Source organism: Ammospiza nelsoni, chromosome 3 (assembly GCF_027579445.1).
Source record: "Ammospiza nelsoni isolate bAmmNel1 chromosome 3, bAmmNel1.pri, whole genome shotgun sequence".
NCBI lineage: Eukaryota > Metazoa > Chordata > Aves > Passeriformes > Passerellidae > Ammospiza > Ammospiza nelsoni.
Genome location: NC_080635.1, coordinates 109,528,390 through 109,543,278, shown reverse-complemented (window position 1 = coordinate 109,543,278; position 14,889 = coordinate 109,528,390). Strand labels below are relative to the sequence as shown.

The 14,889-nt window shown below is 40.4% G+C and overlaps 1 protein-coding gene across 2 annotated transcripts in view; it reads right to left on the bottom strand.

Annotated features, from left to right (window-relative positions):
• The window catches only part of CLIC5 (chloride intracellular channel 5), a 68,445-nt gene that overhangs the window by 47,443 nt on the left and 6,113 nt on the right, over positions 1-14,889 (bottom strand). Inside the window, exon 1 of one of the 2 annotated variants that reach the window (XM_059468311.1) lies at positions 2,129-2,467. The exons of the other annotated variant lie outside the window; for it this stretch is intronic. Within the exon in view, the coding sequence (XP_059324294.1) occupies positions 2,129-2,191 (63 nt within the window). The 5' untranslated portion in view covers positions 2,192-2,467. Of the gene's footprint in view, positions 1-2,128; positions 2,468-14,889 lie in introns of those variants that run through there. 2 annotated transcript variants of the gene reach the window in all.

Here is a 14,889-nt window from a genome sequence, read left to right as displayed (position 1 = left end):
AATAATTATTTTCTTTTGCAGAGTATCTCCTGGATCAGCCTTCCTGTTTACCTTACCAATATTCTATTCTTTGCAGTCATCCTCCAGAAAAGTTTTCACCTGTTCATGACTCTCTTACATTCTCCTATTTTTCAGCTTGTCTCTCCTTTGGATGTTCTCTTTTTATTTTTGAACTTCTGAGGTGTATAATTTAATACTCTGGTCACATGCTTTACTATAGAACCTTTTAAACTTTTAATTAAATTAATGGCACCTTTCCAAAACATCAAGAATTGCAATTTTTCAACCTAAATGGAAAGTCTCCAGGAAGATACCAATTAATTCTTCTGTTCCAGCTCTGAGTTTTATGTGAGTCTCTATGCAATTCTGTAATATGCATTATGCAGGAAGTCACATTACTAAAAATGTTCTTTCTGGAGCTATAAATCTTCAGGTGGTGGCATGGCTTGGTTTAATGCAGTGCTCATTTTCCCCAGTATCTTATAGATCCAGAGCTTCACACAATGAATCTGAGCAATGACCTTCACTTCAACAGCTGATGCAGTCAAAGAACCACATATCACAAACATCCATGTCAGCCTCAGTGAAATAGTGCAAGCACTAAAACAAATCAGTAGCTGCATATTTCCATTCCAGCACACATTTGACTCATGACAGAGTACCAAACAACATCACAAACCTATTTTTTAGCCCATAAACATCTCCATTAAACACAATTTGGTAGAAACAACTTGTAAGAGGTGAGGTGTCTGGTTGTATGGAGTCATGCTGGTCCATTTTATTACATTAAGCTCTCTGTAAAAAGTATCTGTGGGGCTCTTATGAACCTGAAATTCTTGTCAAATCTGTTTGCTATGGAAAAAGACCTCACTGCAGTCTCATTCACAGCACCTGAACTGACTGGTTTTGGAAGATGTGTGAAAAGACTGTGTATACACATCATGGATGTGGCTGACATTTCAACTTACAGCCCAAAATATCCATCAGGGAGTACAAAGCAATTATGCACTCTCATCTTCACAGAAGGGAGGGGTTGGAATTTGCTTTCCTAATCATTCAGGGCCCTGTTTGCTAAGGGTCTGAGGTAACTCCCACATATTTATAATAATCCAATGGATTTACAGGAATGGATTAGGCTCAGAGAGACCAAACACCTGCAAGTGTTCCAGGCCAGACTGGACAAGATTTTAAGCAACCTGGTCTAGTGGAAGATGCCCTTGCCCATGGCAAGAGGACTGGAACAAGATGATCTTTGAGGTCCCTTCCAAACCAAGCCATTCCATGATTTTACATGGGCATAGAGGATCTCAGCCTCAATGTGTGTAGAGGCCTTAAAACATTCTGAACATCAAAAAATCTGAGCTCTTCACTGAGACTGAGTTTGCATGAAGTTTGCCATTAATAAGGTTGTATGTGCCACAGGTTTCAACCGTGCCACTGATTTTAGTGGTAAGGTTTTCACAGCCCAAGACCAAGTCATACACAACTTGAAACATTCTGAAACCCTACCACATAAAAGGTGTGGTATTTTTTTCTATATTTTCATTAAATTGCTTTCTGTTCTCAGTTACTCTTCTATAAAATCAGAATGAGCTTCAGTCTGAGGAAACTGACAGTAAAAACTGATTAAGTTTTTATTAGTTTAGGGAAAAAAAAGGGAAGCATTGCAATAAATAATCAGAAGACTGACAGCTTATCTCAGTCCTTATTGTTTTATGGTTCATCAGCATTTCAGACCTGACAGCCTCTGCTGAGGTACCAAATCCTGGTACCCCCCATCTTCCCAAAAATGGAAAAGAAAGTCAGGATTTCATAGAGCAAAACCTGAAGCCTACAGCCTCAAGTCTAAAGTTAGGACACAGTACATTGCAGGCAGCAGGCTAAGAATAACAGAACAAACTCAGGAGGAGAGAATTAACAATAAAACACAGGAACCCTGACTCTCCCTCCACAACATTACCTAATTCTAATGTCACAAAGAAGAAAGCAGAGTGAGTGTGTGTGCAGGAGATAACAGGCTGCCACAGCACCGCTTCCGCTCAGCGCCACAAAATTAAAGTTTGATTATTCAGTAGAAGCTGAGCCGATCTGAGAGTCACACCAGTGTCCAGTTCACAGCGCAACTTACCTTCACAAAGAGCTCAATTTCAGGGTCCTTTCCTTCCCCATTAGCAGCAATAGAATCTGTCATTTTTCACCCCCAAGGCTACCAGCTGATCTCTTGATATTAAGTGGCAAAAGGAGGTTTCAACTGCACCGGCGTGCGAGTTTCCCTTGTGAACCGCTCCCACAAAGCTGTTAAAACATCACTTGTAGTGATAAAGCTCGAAAGCACTGGAGTAAACAAGTTTGCAGGCAATTAAATTAATAAGAATTAAGAGAAGGCAGGCAGCAGAGGAGCAGTCCCTGTTACGGTAGTTCTTCAGAGCAACAAGTGCTGCTGTGCTCTGGTACAGTATCCTCATCTGTCAGAGCTGCAGCCCTGCTGCCTGCCCAAAATAGCCCCGAGCATAAAAAAACAGAGGGTGGGGTTAAACTCAGAGGGGAGGAGACAAGCTCCTGGTACCTAGGGCAGGATCGGTCTCTGAACAAATAATTCTGCTCTTCCCTGTTTTCAGCGTTTCTGTTGTTCCCTCCCTCATTCTGCAGCGGGGAGCGCCAGGGACAGGGAAGAAGGAAGTCCTGCAGCCGGGCTGGTTTCGGTGCTTTAAGCAACAGTGATGTTTTTTCTGCTTTTCTGAAGGGTGTTTGTCCTGCCTGTAGCTGTTCAAAGTCCTAACATTGTTATTGTTAAGAAAGGTAAGAGAAAAAGAGCCTGTGCACTGGCTGTTGGATCAGTCAAGGAATGGGAAGAAAAGCAGAGCTTTGCCTCAGCAGCCCCCACCATGGGTGGGGTACAAAGTGGTGCAGGAGCCAAAACAGAGTGAGAGAAGCGCCTGTGATGTGACCACTTCTGATGGAGCTCAGGAGCAGAGGAATGGCAATGTTTGGGTCCCATAACAATTTCTCAGCCTGTCCCTCGGGGTGCTGGCTGTAGAGGGGGGACAGGAGGGCGATGATTTGCTGGATGGAGCATGGGAGGACAGTTCCAAGGGCCTCAGCCTGCTGCTGACATGCTGGTGTCATCCCTACTCCCTTTCCTTCGCCCTGCATTCCTGGCGTGACTCACAGGGCACCACACAGCAGCGCCGAGCATGAGGTGGCACCTACAGAAAGTCCTGACACAGCCAAAAGGCACGAAGGGAGGGAGTGCTGGCACAGGTGGGGACAGCAGGCAGAGGTGAAGGGGTCAATGGCACCTCCTCCTCATCCCCATCCCTGCCTGGAGGGACTTTGTGTCCTCCAGCCTTCGGGAAGTCTCTCCCTACACTTCTGCCCCGATCCTGTTTCAGGACTGCCAAAGCTCTGGCTCACAGGTTGTTGGCAGCTCGAGCTGCCAGACATGAACAGTTTTATCTTCCCCTTCTGACACAGAGATGCCTTTTGGGAAGGGTTTTGACATGATCAAACACTCGCCTTTTCTGAAGCTGCTCTTAGCAGTGTGCTTCTGTGGTGACCTCCAGTTCTCTCTGTAGGCATTTGACACAGCTCCAGAGCAGTCACAGCCAACACCTCCATGGCCCTTTGGGTAAGTTTTATGGGAATTTTCCCACAGCAGCTGCTTCATGTGCACTACATGAAGGACTGAAATGGTTAACAACTAAATCTCATTATGCTGTTGCAACTGTAATTACAACATAATCATCATTATAATTACTGTAAAAGTATGCTTATGGTTTTTAGATCTAATTAGCACTCATTCAAATAACTGGAAGGTTAACTGTAAGAGAATTAAATGTTATTACTCCTTTGATTTCAAATTTTTACATGTAATTTTTGGACTAGGCACATTAATTACCAAACATTTAGATTACAAGTACTACCGGCAAGTTTCCAAGGACATGGGCTAAGTGTACTTGCATGTGGCAGAAAGAATCATTGCATTGTAATTATGCATTACAGTTATAAAAGTCTGCCAAAAACTTGAGAATAATCACTGTGTCTCCAAAATGCATCCCAAAATAATGCATTATTAACTATACAATTATAAGCTTCTGGGATTTGCAGAAAAATTGTTTTGCTCTAGCACCTCGTGGCGACATAATTTCCCTTTAATAAGGGTTCTTGGGAAAATAGGAAATGGATCATCTTGGCTGAGGTTACCTGTAGCTCACTGAAAACATTGTTTTTCAGCCTCACTGAAAACATAGTTTTGATATAGGCAAGTGGTTTGAACAAGTTCTATACCAGGACCATTGGCTCTGGAAGAGAAGATACTGCCAGCTATGAGCACAGTAATGAGGTAATGCTGCTAATGCTAAACCAAAGGGTAGAAATAAAATCAGCTTTCCAAACATCAGCACTTACAAGTTGTGATGCATGTGACCTATTTAGATGTCTATTTTAGAATGAAAAAATATGCCCTAGAAGTATCTAATTTTTTCCACTGAGCCCAGGGTAATGAGATAAACATGTAATGGGCAGACAAATCCTGCAGTAATTTTTAAGTAGAAAAAAATCTATGGCTTTAGAGCCTGATTTCTGTGCCTGTGCCATCCCTCACTCCAGAAGTTGTGTGTGCCTTGTGCTTCAGAAAGTCAAACTCTAGATGTAGCAATTTCAGTAGAGGCTCAATGTGTTAAAGCATTCAAATCCTTCCCTCCCAGTTACTGTCTGGGTTTAGTGGTGTGTTAGAATTAGCAATTAGTTTGCAGATGAAGATTATTGTGCTGAGGCTCAGCAAAGCAGAAGGGAAACTTTGCAATACAAAGGGAGCAAAGGTGTCCTGCAGCCATTTCCATCCTAACCCAGATATAAACTGCTGCAGGGATGGGCCAGATCCCACCTGGCTCAGGCGCTCTGGGCAGTGCAGCCACTGGGACGTGCCTTCCCCATCTCCTTCCACCTCACCCCCTGCCCCAGGACCTGATATGGGGTGCTCAGAGGCTACAGAAGTTGAAGAGTAAATACCACACATCTGGTGTTCCAGCTCTGCTTTTAGGTATTCATGGAAAGAATAAGCTAGCCCGCCAAAAAAAAAAAAAAAAATCCCTCTGCTTTACAAAAATACCCCCATGGGATCCCTAGAAGGGAACAAACATAACAGACAACATAACTTGTTCATATAATGCTGTTTTTTTAAAAAAATAGATTCTGGGAGCTGAATTTAGGATAAAGATTGTAGAAGGCAGTGAGTAGGAGGAAATATATATAGATGCATATATATATATCTATTTATATTTTTTTATATGCACTGCTTTAGAAATCTATTCATGCATTTACTGTTTTCTGTCATATAAAACTGACTTATCACTTACATCTGGGTGGAACCTTTCTGACTATAATGGTTTTTAGTGTCTACACAGCTCTTTTCTGTATTATGAAATCAGCTCTTTCTTCAGCCAAATTAAGGGTAAGATACTGATAAATAATTAGTACACTCTCATTTTACTGCAAAGAATGAGTCACTTAGTTTGGCCTATCATTTTCTCACAAGTCAGAAGTAGCAGAGGCTTTGAGTTACACACAAGAACATTAGACACTGAATTATGAACTCCTCATAAGCCAAGTCATTATAGTTTGAGGTTTATGAGATATAGAAATGAATATGAGCACATCATCCCATTAATAAAAGAAGAGATGGCTTCAGAAAAGGAGCAGCCACGTCCCTACGTAAGGCTCTATTGTAGGTGAGCCCTGGTGCACTATCAGCTTTCACAGGCCTGATCCAAGCTTCACTTCCAGCAAAGATTTGTCCAGAGGGGGTGAAGCAGAGGCCAAGCATCCAGAATGTAACTCTATCAGTTCTCCAGCACACTGCTACGTTACCAAGAAGGATCAGAGCACAAACTACATCAATCCCCCAGTGCTTCCATCCAGCTCCTTCCATCAGAGCAGGTATTGCAAGTTTTATCCGACACAGGAAATATTTTTCATTGCTCTGATGAAAAGATGTAAAAGCTTGGTGCAGCTGCAGTAAATGCAGTAAATGGTATTCAGGCCTATGATTTTACCAGGGAATTATTTAACTGCTTAGTTGTCAAAAAATTCCACACCTAAGCAGCAGCCAGGGTAGTTTGAATGGGTTATGGAAACATCTCTTCCAGAGGCAGTTCTGAATTACTGGCAATTTCCAACTGCATTTATTGGATGCTGGTAGTTTTGATATGCAACACATTTAACAAGTTAAAAACTGCAAAGAATCAGTCCAGTAATTTCTATTTTCTTTTGAGTTACAATGTGTTACTATAGATTTCTTGTCTGAATTTCAGAAAAATCAGAAGATTTGTCTCAGATATTTGGGGCCAGACAGCAGGTCTGTTCCCATTCCCAAATGTACAAGCCATGCAAGGACATACAAAGCTCTTATCATCAGCCTCATGCCAGCACTCAGTGACCAGATACTTTCCCTTGACTCTAAAGATGTACAGTACCTCAAAATGTGTTGGTTTGATGGAAGAACTTTGATTTTTTTCCTTTTTGTAAATTTTCCCACACACAAGGTAATGGAAGAAAAGACATCAAGAGATACAAAAACAGCTGTGCAGCCTGAATGTTCCAATAAATGGGATGGGATGGAAAAGCCTAGAGCAGAAAACTTTGCACTCCATTAACTGGCCAGTTTGAGGTAACCCACTCCTTACCCACCCCCAGATATTATGAATCCATCACAGCCATGAGTTACAGCAGCTCTTCTTTATCTTTTTATTAAAAAGCATTATTTTAGCTCTAAAATGATCTTGCTGAAACTCTTCTGTTTAGCAGAATGAATCAGTACAGACTGGAGTTTTGCAAAGTTCTAGTCCAAAACCATGGAATTATTTTTATATATAATTATGTTTTCATGTGGATGCAGCATCAAACTTTGCTGTAACATTAATAAGCATTAACACCTTCAAGAGAAAACCTGAAAAGGAAAACTGAACCTGCTGTTCAGTGTGAAGAGGGATTGCATTATGGATTATGATCTCAGTGCTCACACAGAGACAGCCTCAGGTACCCATTTGTAAGGAAGTGGCTCTGAAAAGGTACAAAATCATCTCCTAATGCTGCATTCAGTTCAGAGGCTTCTAGAGGGCAGTGGTTTATTTCACTATCATTCCAAAACTGACATTTCAATTAAAAACAAAAGATACTCCCAACCAGGACTGGGACTGCTCTGGAAAGTGGTATTGTAGGAGATACAATGGAGAGCATGACAGATTGTCCCAAACTGTGGCCCTATGGATAATGTAGCTGATAAAAGGAGAAATGTAGAAATCCTCAGCTCCTGCTTTTCAAAATGAATCCTCCATGCTATCAAGTGTGGTGGAGAAAAACAGCACCAGGTAATTGTGATGCACCCATTGTTGTTGACTCACTACTGTCATAGAACTAAAATTACATTCTTTTACTTCCAAGTCTGCAACAGAGTAAGTAATGCATATTCCTGTCTTGTTTTACAGGAGTTCAGCATGCAAGTCCCTTTTTATATTATTTGTGTTCACTTCTTTGTATGCTTCTTATCATAAAGTCTATCATAAAGTCTTCTTATCATTAAGTCTAAATTAATTAAGATTTGAAGTATGAACATGCAAACTAGGATTAAATCCCTTCCCAAATAAAAGACCAGCACACAACATACTACTTTAATCCTGATTTATGAATTATTATTTACAGAAAGTATTTAAAATGGCATGTACAACTCACACACATCTCAGGCTAGGCTTCAATTGCTCCCAGGAATTAAGGCTCAAAGAATGCACAGTTGCTGATTTCATTGGACACATTAGTGTTTCACGCTGTTGTTTAGAAAACAATTTGGCTGAGAGCTGAAATTACTTTCTATGTTCTGATGCACATTATTTCTAAAAGTTGAAGCCTTCAGCAGCTGAGTTTGAAATTACTCATGACTCAGGCTGGTCCACATGGGTTTACACACTGGCATCAGTACCTGCAGGGCAGGTAATGTGCATGGATCTGCACTGTGGAATTCAGAATCCTCTGCAGTGTAGATACTGTTTGTCTTAAGAAAAGGGCCTCTGATTTTTGCTCCCTGAAAAACTCACATTGGATCAGTGTGAAATAGCAGGGCTCAACATCCTTACCTCCCTCTGTGGCAGCAAAGTTTAACCTCTGCAATGGTGATGCCTCTGGTCAGTGGCAGTGCTGCTAGCCTGGGTTAATGGAGCTGGCTGACCTTGAGCCTCTCAGTGAACTGAAGAACTCTTCCATTCTCCTTAATAAATTGCCTTCATTCATTTTTCATTTCACCTTTTGGTGCTTCTGTGATAAACTTTCCACAAAGTTTGCCAGCTCACTTGCCTTAGTGCATCACCTCAAGCTATCATGAAATGAATGGCAGGTTCTTTGTTCTTTTTTCCCTTCCTAAGAAACTTCAAAGTAAGAGTTCCACATCTTGCAGCACCTCAAGCTGACTTGGTGATACTCCATTTTAGGTTTGGTTTGGTTTTTTTTGCTTGAGGACCCTTTTCACTGCAGAGTTAATGCCAACAACCAGGATGAATTGAAGCAAGGTGGTGAGTTCAGCACAGATGTGAACTTCTCTTCTGCTAATACTCTTTTTACATTAACAGAATTTTGCTGGTAACCATCACATTAACAGCTTTTTGCTGGTGACCAGCAAACCCAGCTCATTAGGACTTCAAAGAACATATCCCACATCCTTAAGTGAAAGATGGTGGTGATAATTCTTGAAAAGGCGGTTGGCTTAAGACCAACAGTACATTTTTAGTGAAATTCAGCACTGAGCACAGTCTAAATAACAGTGGTGCCTTATTTAAGTCTGTCAGAACTGGGAATACTGGGTAGTCTAACTAAAAAGACATGAGGGGGTTCTTTGCCTCTAAAATTGAAGATTTTCCAAAAAAATTCCATCTTTTGCCAAAATCACAAATTTTCACAGAATATGTAGCACGTATCACTTTTATAAGAAAAGTGTGGGCCCTTGGCCACTGGCTGCAACACCTGGCAGCAACCTCACAGACCACCAAAATGTCAAATCCCAGTTTGTCTTTGCAGTCTCACTGCTCTGACACAACTCTGATGCAATTCTGTAGAAAATGGACTAGGCTTTCCTGTGAGTCCCCCATCAGCTGGAAAAGTTCTAATGAGATATGGACCCCTTTACTCATTATTAGCAACTTCTACCCATTTCTAGTCAAGCAGCAAGTCAGAGTTGATACCAGACTAATTAATAAATATATATAAACATGTCTATGATGTTGAGAGAAAACTAGATTCACCTGCAGAGGGTGGCAGCAAACAGAGACTCTCCAGTTAAGTCTTGCCTACAGGTTCATGCAGAAAATTGACTTTCAGAGAAGAAAAACAGAGTTCAGAAAGGTGAAGTTGTGTGTGTTGTGAGGTTTGACTCCTCTCAGCTCTGGGTCTTGACTAGAGGGAGTTTCTGTCATCTCTGACCATGCTGGGTCTCCTGACCAGAAAAAGATGACTTTAGGGTACAGAATTATAAAACCAATAAGCTCTGCAATTCTCTCATATGCCATGAGAGATCTAGCAATTAAACAACAAATTAAAAGGTAATTCATAGCCCTTTTTAGAGAACTAAGTATATAGAATCAAAACTGAAAGTAAGTTAGCCAGGTCATCTGTCACTGTTCCAAGATATTATAAACCTTGCACTATATTATTGTAAACCAGAAAAAAAAATTAAAATGCTGTAATGAAAATGAAGGGGAATCCACACATAAAAACTTAATAGTGCAAAGCTTCATAAAATCAAAGAGGAGAACTCAGAGCCACTGGAGGTAATACATGTGGGAATAGTTTACTATTGATAGGGCTGATAGTGCCACTGATTTTTAATGCTTTCTAATTCTTTCCCCATTTACACCCTGTTTTCAAGTCAGTGTAACTTTTGCCAAACTTTAAAATGGGAGCTTTACAACACTGATATCTTCTTTATTCATCCAAAGGACTTCAGACACCCAAAGATTTATCTTTCAATGCACTCAGCCACTGAACTCTCTTGATTCCCCAGGCTACATCTGAAAACAAAAGCTTGAAAGTGAAGAAAAATTCAAGGAAATGACCGAATTTCCCCAGAATCAACAGCAAGCTAAGAATAGACTCCTGAACTCCTCAATGCCAGCTTAGTCAAACAATTGTCAAATGAAAATACATTTGTTTTCCCAAGTGTTCAGAACTCCATAGTCATGGAGTACACTCTCCATACAGGTGATTATGTGAATATATACACAAGTACAACATTCTTGTACACAGTATTCTATGGGCACATTTCCAAAGACATTCCACCTGTCACTTGAAAAATTTGCTTGGAAAATCTGGCCTTCATTCTGTTTCTTTCTTTTTTTTTTTAGTTAACATAAAATGTACTTGGTTACTGTCCCCATGAGTCACACAGTCCATTCCTGACAAGTTAATTGTTAAGTGGAATGGGCAGCAGAGCGTTCTTTGGTCGCATCCTTGCAGGGCCTGGCAGAGCGCGGCCTCCTCCCTGGCTGGCGGTCAGAGGGAATGCCAGGCTGGCGCAGCTGCCGCCGGGCTTTTATAGCCGGGCTATTTTTAGCTGTTATCAGCCCCGGGTGCGGGGCCAATCCGCGCCTGGGGCCGCACACAAACTCTGCCCTGGCCAAACTTCACTCGCAGCAATCTCCCAGGGAGGGGCCAAGAGACTGAATTTGCTGCTCTGAACTTGGGCTGTTCTTTATTCGGGCTCCTGCAAGGCGCCAGCGCACCAAGGACGCGCGTTAGGGCCGTGAGCAAGTTACTGATTCAACAGATAAGCATCCTGCCTATATTTGGTGAAAATGAGTGAATTTAAGGTGCCTCATGAAGTCCAATAAGTGATGCAATCGTTCAGTGTGATATACATATAAATCAATCTCTGGTGTTTTTACAAAGGAGGTGATTTTTATGTCACCATGTAACTATGTACTGTGTAACTGGAAACTACTTACTGTGGTTATTTACAAATCCATGTGCTCACCAAAGGAAGGGAAGACAGATTGGTGCCTCTTCAAAACAGGCCACTTGGTGTATAATAAACTCTTGACACTGGACTTCTGTCCAGCATATTCTTTTAGTAACTTTTCGGGGAAATATGACCCTGTAATAACTTTAGGCTTTAAGAAATTAATTTGAAATGGTGAGAAAAATGTGTATTAAAATTAGGAAGAATTTCTGATGACATTAAGAAAAACAAAAATTTTATGAGTTTAAATTAGCCCTCCTGGTATTTCTGTTTACTTTGCTAGTATTATTTGGACACCTCACTGGCCATTTCTGGCTAACAGAGACCCTCTTGCAATGAGGGACATAGTTATAGAACAAGTATAAATGTGGGCAAATATAAAACACTTCTGCTGGTCAGATTTTTAATCAAATAGATTTTAAAATTAATCCACAAGTGGTACAAATACATGTGAGTAGAGGTCTGAAGAGTGCTTAAATTACCTATATTTTCATATGCAAAGCTTCCACTCCTTCCATTTGCTTCTCAACCAGCCTTCAAGTTACAGGGACACAGTGCTGAGATCTCCCAAGCACAGCAACATAGACATTTCACCTCAAATAGAATTTGTTTACTCAATCACAGGTATCTTTAAACAGGAGGTTATTAAAAGAATCTTTTTGCTGCTTGTTTAGTTTAGCTATAAAAGCAGAAGCAACCTGAGACAAGATGCAGCTGTGAAAAAAAAAAAAAAAGGCACCTTTGTGGAAAGAAAATATGTGCAGAAGGGGATTACTATGTTACTATGACAACTGGCAGGAACAGAGACAAAAAGGATTGGCTGGTTTAGCCCCAAAACATTTGAGATTGTCTAAGCCTAAACTGATTTTTAAAAGAGCTAAGTGCATGAATGACTACTAATGGACCATGCTGGCACAAGAGCAAGGATGTTTTAACTGCACATAAATAAAGGTAATTTGGAAATTAAAGTGTCAATCCTTTAGAGCAGTGACATTCTGAAACAGATTTCCAAAATTAATAGTAATAGTAATACTTTCTAAATAGACTTTGATCACTTTATGAATTAAGTACTGCATGATGAGGCTGTCTGTAACAGGATACTCGATTTCATGTCCCAAAAAGTCACATCCAGTCCTTTGAATTTCTTTTTCAGATTACCTAGAATCCTCAAAGAAACCATCTTGGTCAGTGTGCAGATTATTTCTACCTTTCTGTGCCTCATCTTTTATAAACATATAAGCAGGAAGATAATGGTTTTCTCTCAGAAGATGTGTTCTCAAGTTTTACTTCATTAACACCTGCATGGAGCCTGCAACAGAAAATCAATTAACTTGTAAATCAAAATCCTGGTTTTGAACACTGCTGGATGTACTGAAACCAGACCTGTGCACTGACAAATTCACTTCCCAGCTATCCCTGAGCATGTCATTGTAACGTCATGAATGTCACTGACATCTTGCGTTATCAGAGACGTACAAATTCACCTACAATTGTTTCACTAATTGATATGAAAAAGATCACCTAGAGATCTAAATATAAAAATCATACCTGCAGATGACAAATAAATGACTCATTTTAGAGTGACACACTTCCTCCTTTTCTTCTGCTACAGAAGTCAGTTTCATACAGGTTCATAACATTTTCCACAAAGAAGTAAATATTTTTATATTGCCACAAATTCATAAAAATATTTATAAGTCTTGGTTCAGCCACAAACATAGTTATGAGAGGACATTGAGTAACTCTAAATGAACTAGTAAATACACTAGTTATTTACTAGTGGCACAACAGTGGAAAATTTGCCTTTAGTGCAGGGTCTTATGACCCAAAAAAAAAAAAAAATTTTCTTTTCCCAATTAAAATCTTAAGCTGTGTTTGAAGCAGTATCTAGGAATTCAAATTCAGTATGTTCAGTTAGCTTTTCTCTTCTACTGTGGTGTCTGAAATAAAATGTGATTCTAAGACAAATACACTTGAAAGACACATATATGAGGATTGCTGTTAAAAAAAAAGATAAAATTTGACTGAAGTTAAAGGAAGAATGCTGGATCTCAGTCTTGGAAAGATGATAAAATGTATTAAATAATTTTATCTGGTTCATTTAGACTGTAAGTGAACAGCAGAAGTGTCCAACATCACACTGTTAGATCACTATTGCACTTCAGTTGTTGCTGAGCGGGGACACTGAAACAAAAAGGGAAATTAAATAGCCTGAAAAAAGAAATTCATCAATCCAAAGTTTGTTTCCAGATGTCCATTACCAGAATTCACTTCTAGTCCAAGATTTGTATTTAAACTGCCACTGGTAGTATTCAGTTTATTTAACTTTAGGTGACCAGGCCATTGTTTTCAGTGAAAGTTTATGGCTTGATACACTTGCCTAAGCTTAGATATCCAGCAGCATTTGATAGAATAGCTGAATAAATCCATAAACATATATGAGACAGGATCTATGGGACACTCCAGAGGCAGCTGGAAACAGGAAAGAAGCCTTTAGACATCTAAACCAGCAGGGGATGCCCGTGGTTGGAAAACTGAATTAGGCCCTGCTCCATACAATGAACAGCGTCGATCTAACATGGAACCTCCCTCTATAGGTGGTGCTTGCACTTGGCCACAGGAATTAACATCCCACCATGCTATTTCAGATAGGTTTTTGTTGCAGAAAGAGCCTAGATATCCTGCAGAGGTGTAGTTAATGGCTTACAGACACACCTTCACTTGGATGAACCAAATCCAACCCTTGATATCTAAAGAAAAGAAAGAGCAGAGCAGAAATGCTGCTTTCCTTTTGCAGACTCCAAAATAGGTGATATATTATCATCATTTGTTGCTCTGCAGGGATTATACATTACTTTGCATTTGTAAAATCTTAGTCTCAGTAGAGCTGCTCTATAGGTACTTCTAAAATAAGCAATTCAAAATAATACAAATTGCTCTGTTTTGGACAGGATCCTTTTAACAGTTGACAATAGTGCTACACAGATAAGTTTTCAAGGCCAGGAAAAAATCAATCCACAAATCCAAACATTTTTCACTCCAAAAATGTAGGTGCTGAGAATTTAAAAAAAAACCCAAAAACCATGCTGGGATAAGAGCCTTGTTTTCAGAACATCAAAGAGAGAATCACAAGATGAAATATATATAAGGAAAACAAATGAGTAAATAAATCCTGGTTTAATTTTCTCTCGGTGTGACCTCCATTATTTACATTGTGTTTGCCATTGCTGCAATCACTGTGCAGGGACAATTTCCTATCCTAGATAATCCAGGTCTGTATTTTGAAGCTGTTGCTACGCTGTGCCCGGACACCGCTGTGGCTGGAGCTGCGCACTGAGGGGGGCACGGAGCACCAGCTCAAAATGGATTCACAAACCTTTCCACAGGTGCCTGAGTGAGGCACACACTCAGCAAGGGTTGGAAGCAAGACCTTTTCCCCTTTGTATCCAAAAGATTAAGCAAACTGCTCTGCCCTGCTGCTGAAACACACGTTTTGCTGGTGACTGATACTTGGGGGAGTGGGTTATCTGCAGCAGAACGGCTGTCACTAATCTTTTCACACACACACACACACACACACACACACACACACACACACAGAGTAATTTGAATAGGCATAAATCCAGCTGTGAAGAGACCCACAGCACAGTTTTCCTCCTCAGAAATAAGGGTTAGTAGCTATTAGGTTTATTGTGTACACTTCAGAGATTACCAGTCTGCTGTACAGGGCAGGGTGGAGGAGGGAGCCATAAAGCCACACTGGGTCTGCACTGTGATGTGGAAGTGTTAAAGGTGTATCTTATTTTCTGAGTTAGCAGAGCAAAAGCACTGGTGAGGGTGTCTTTCACACTGGATTTATGTCAGAGCAGTTCTCTGACTCCAAAACCATGCTG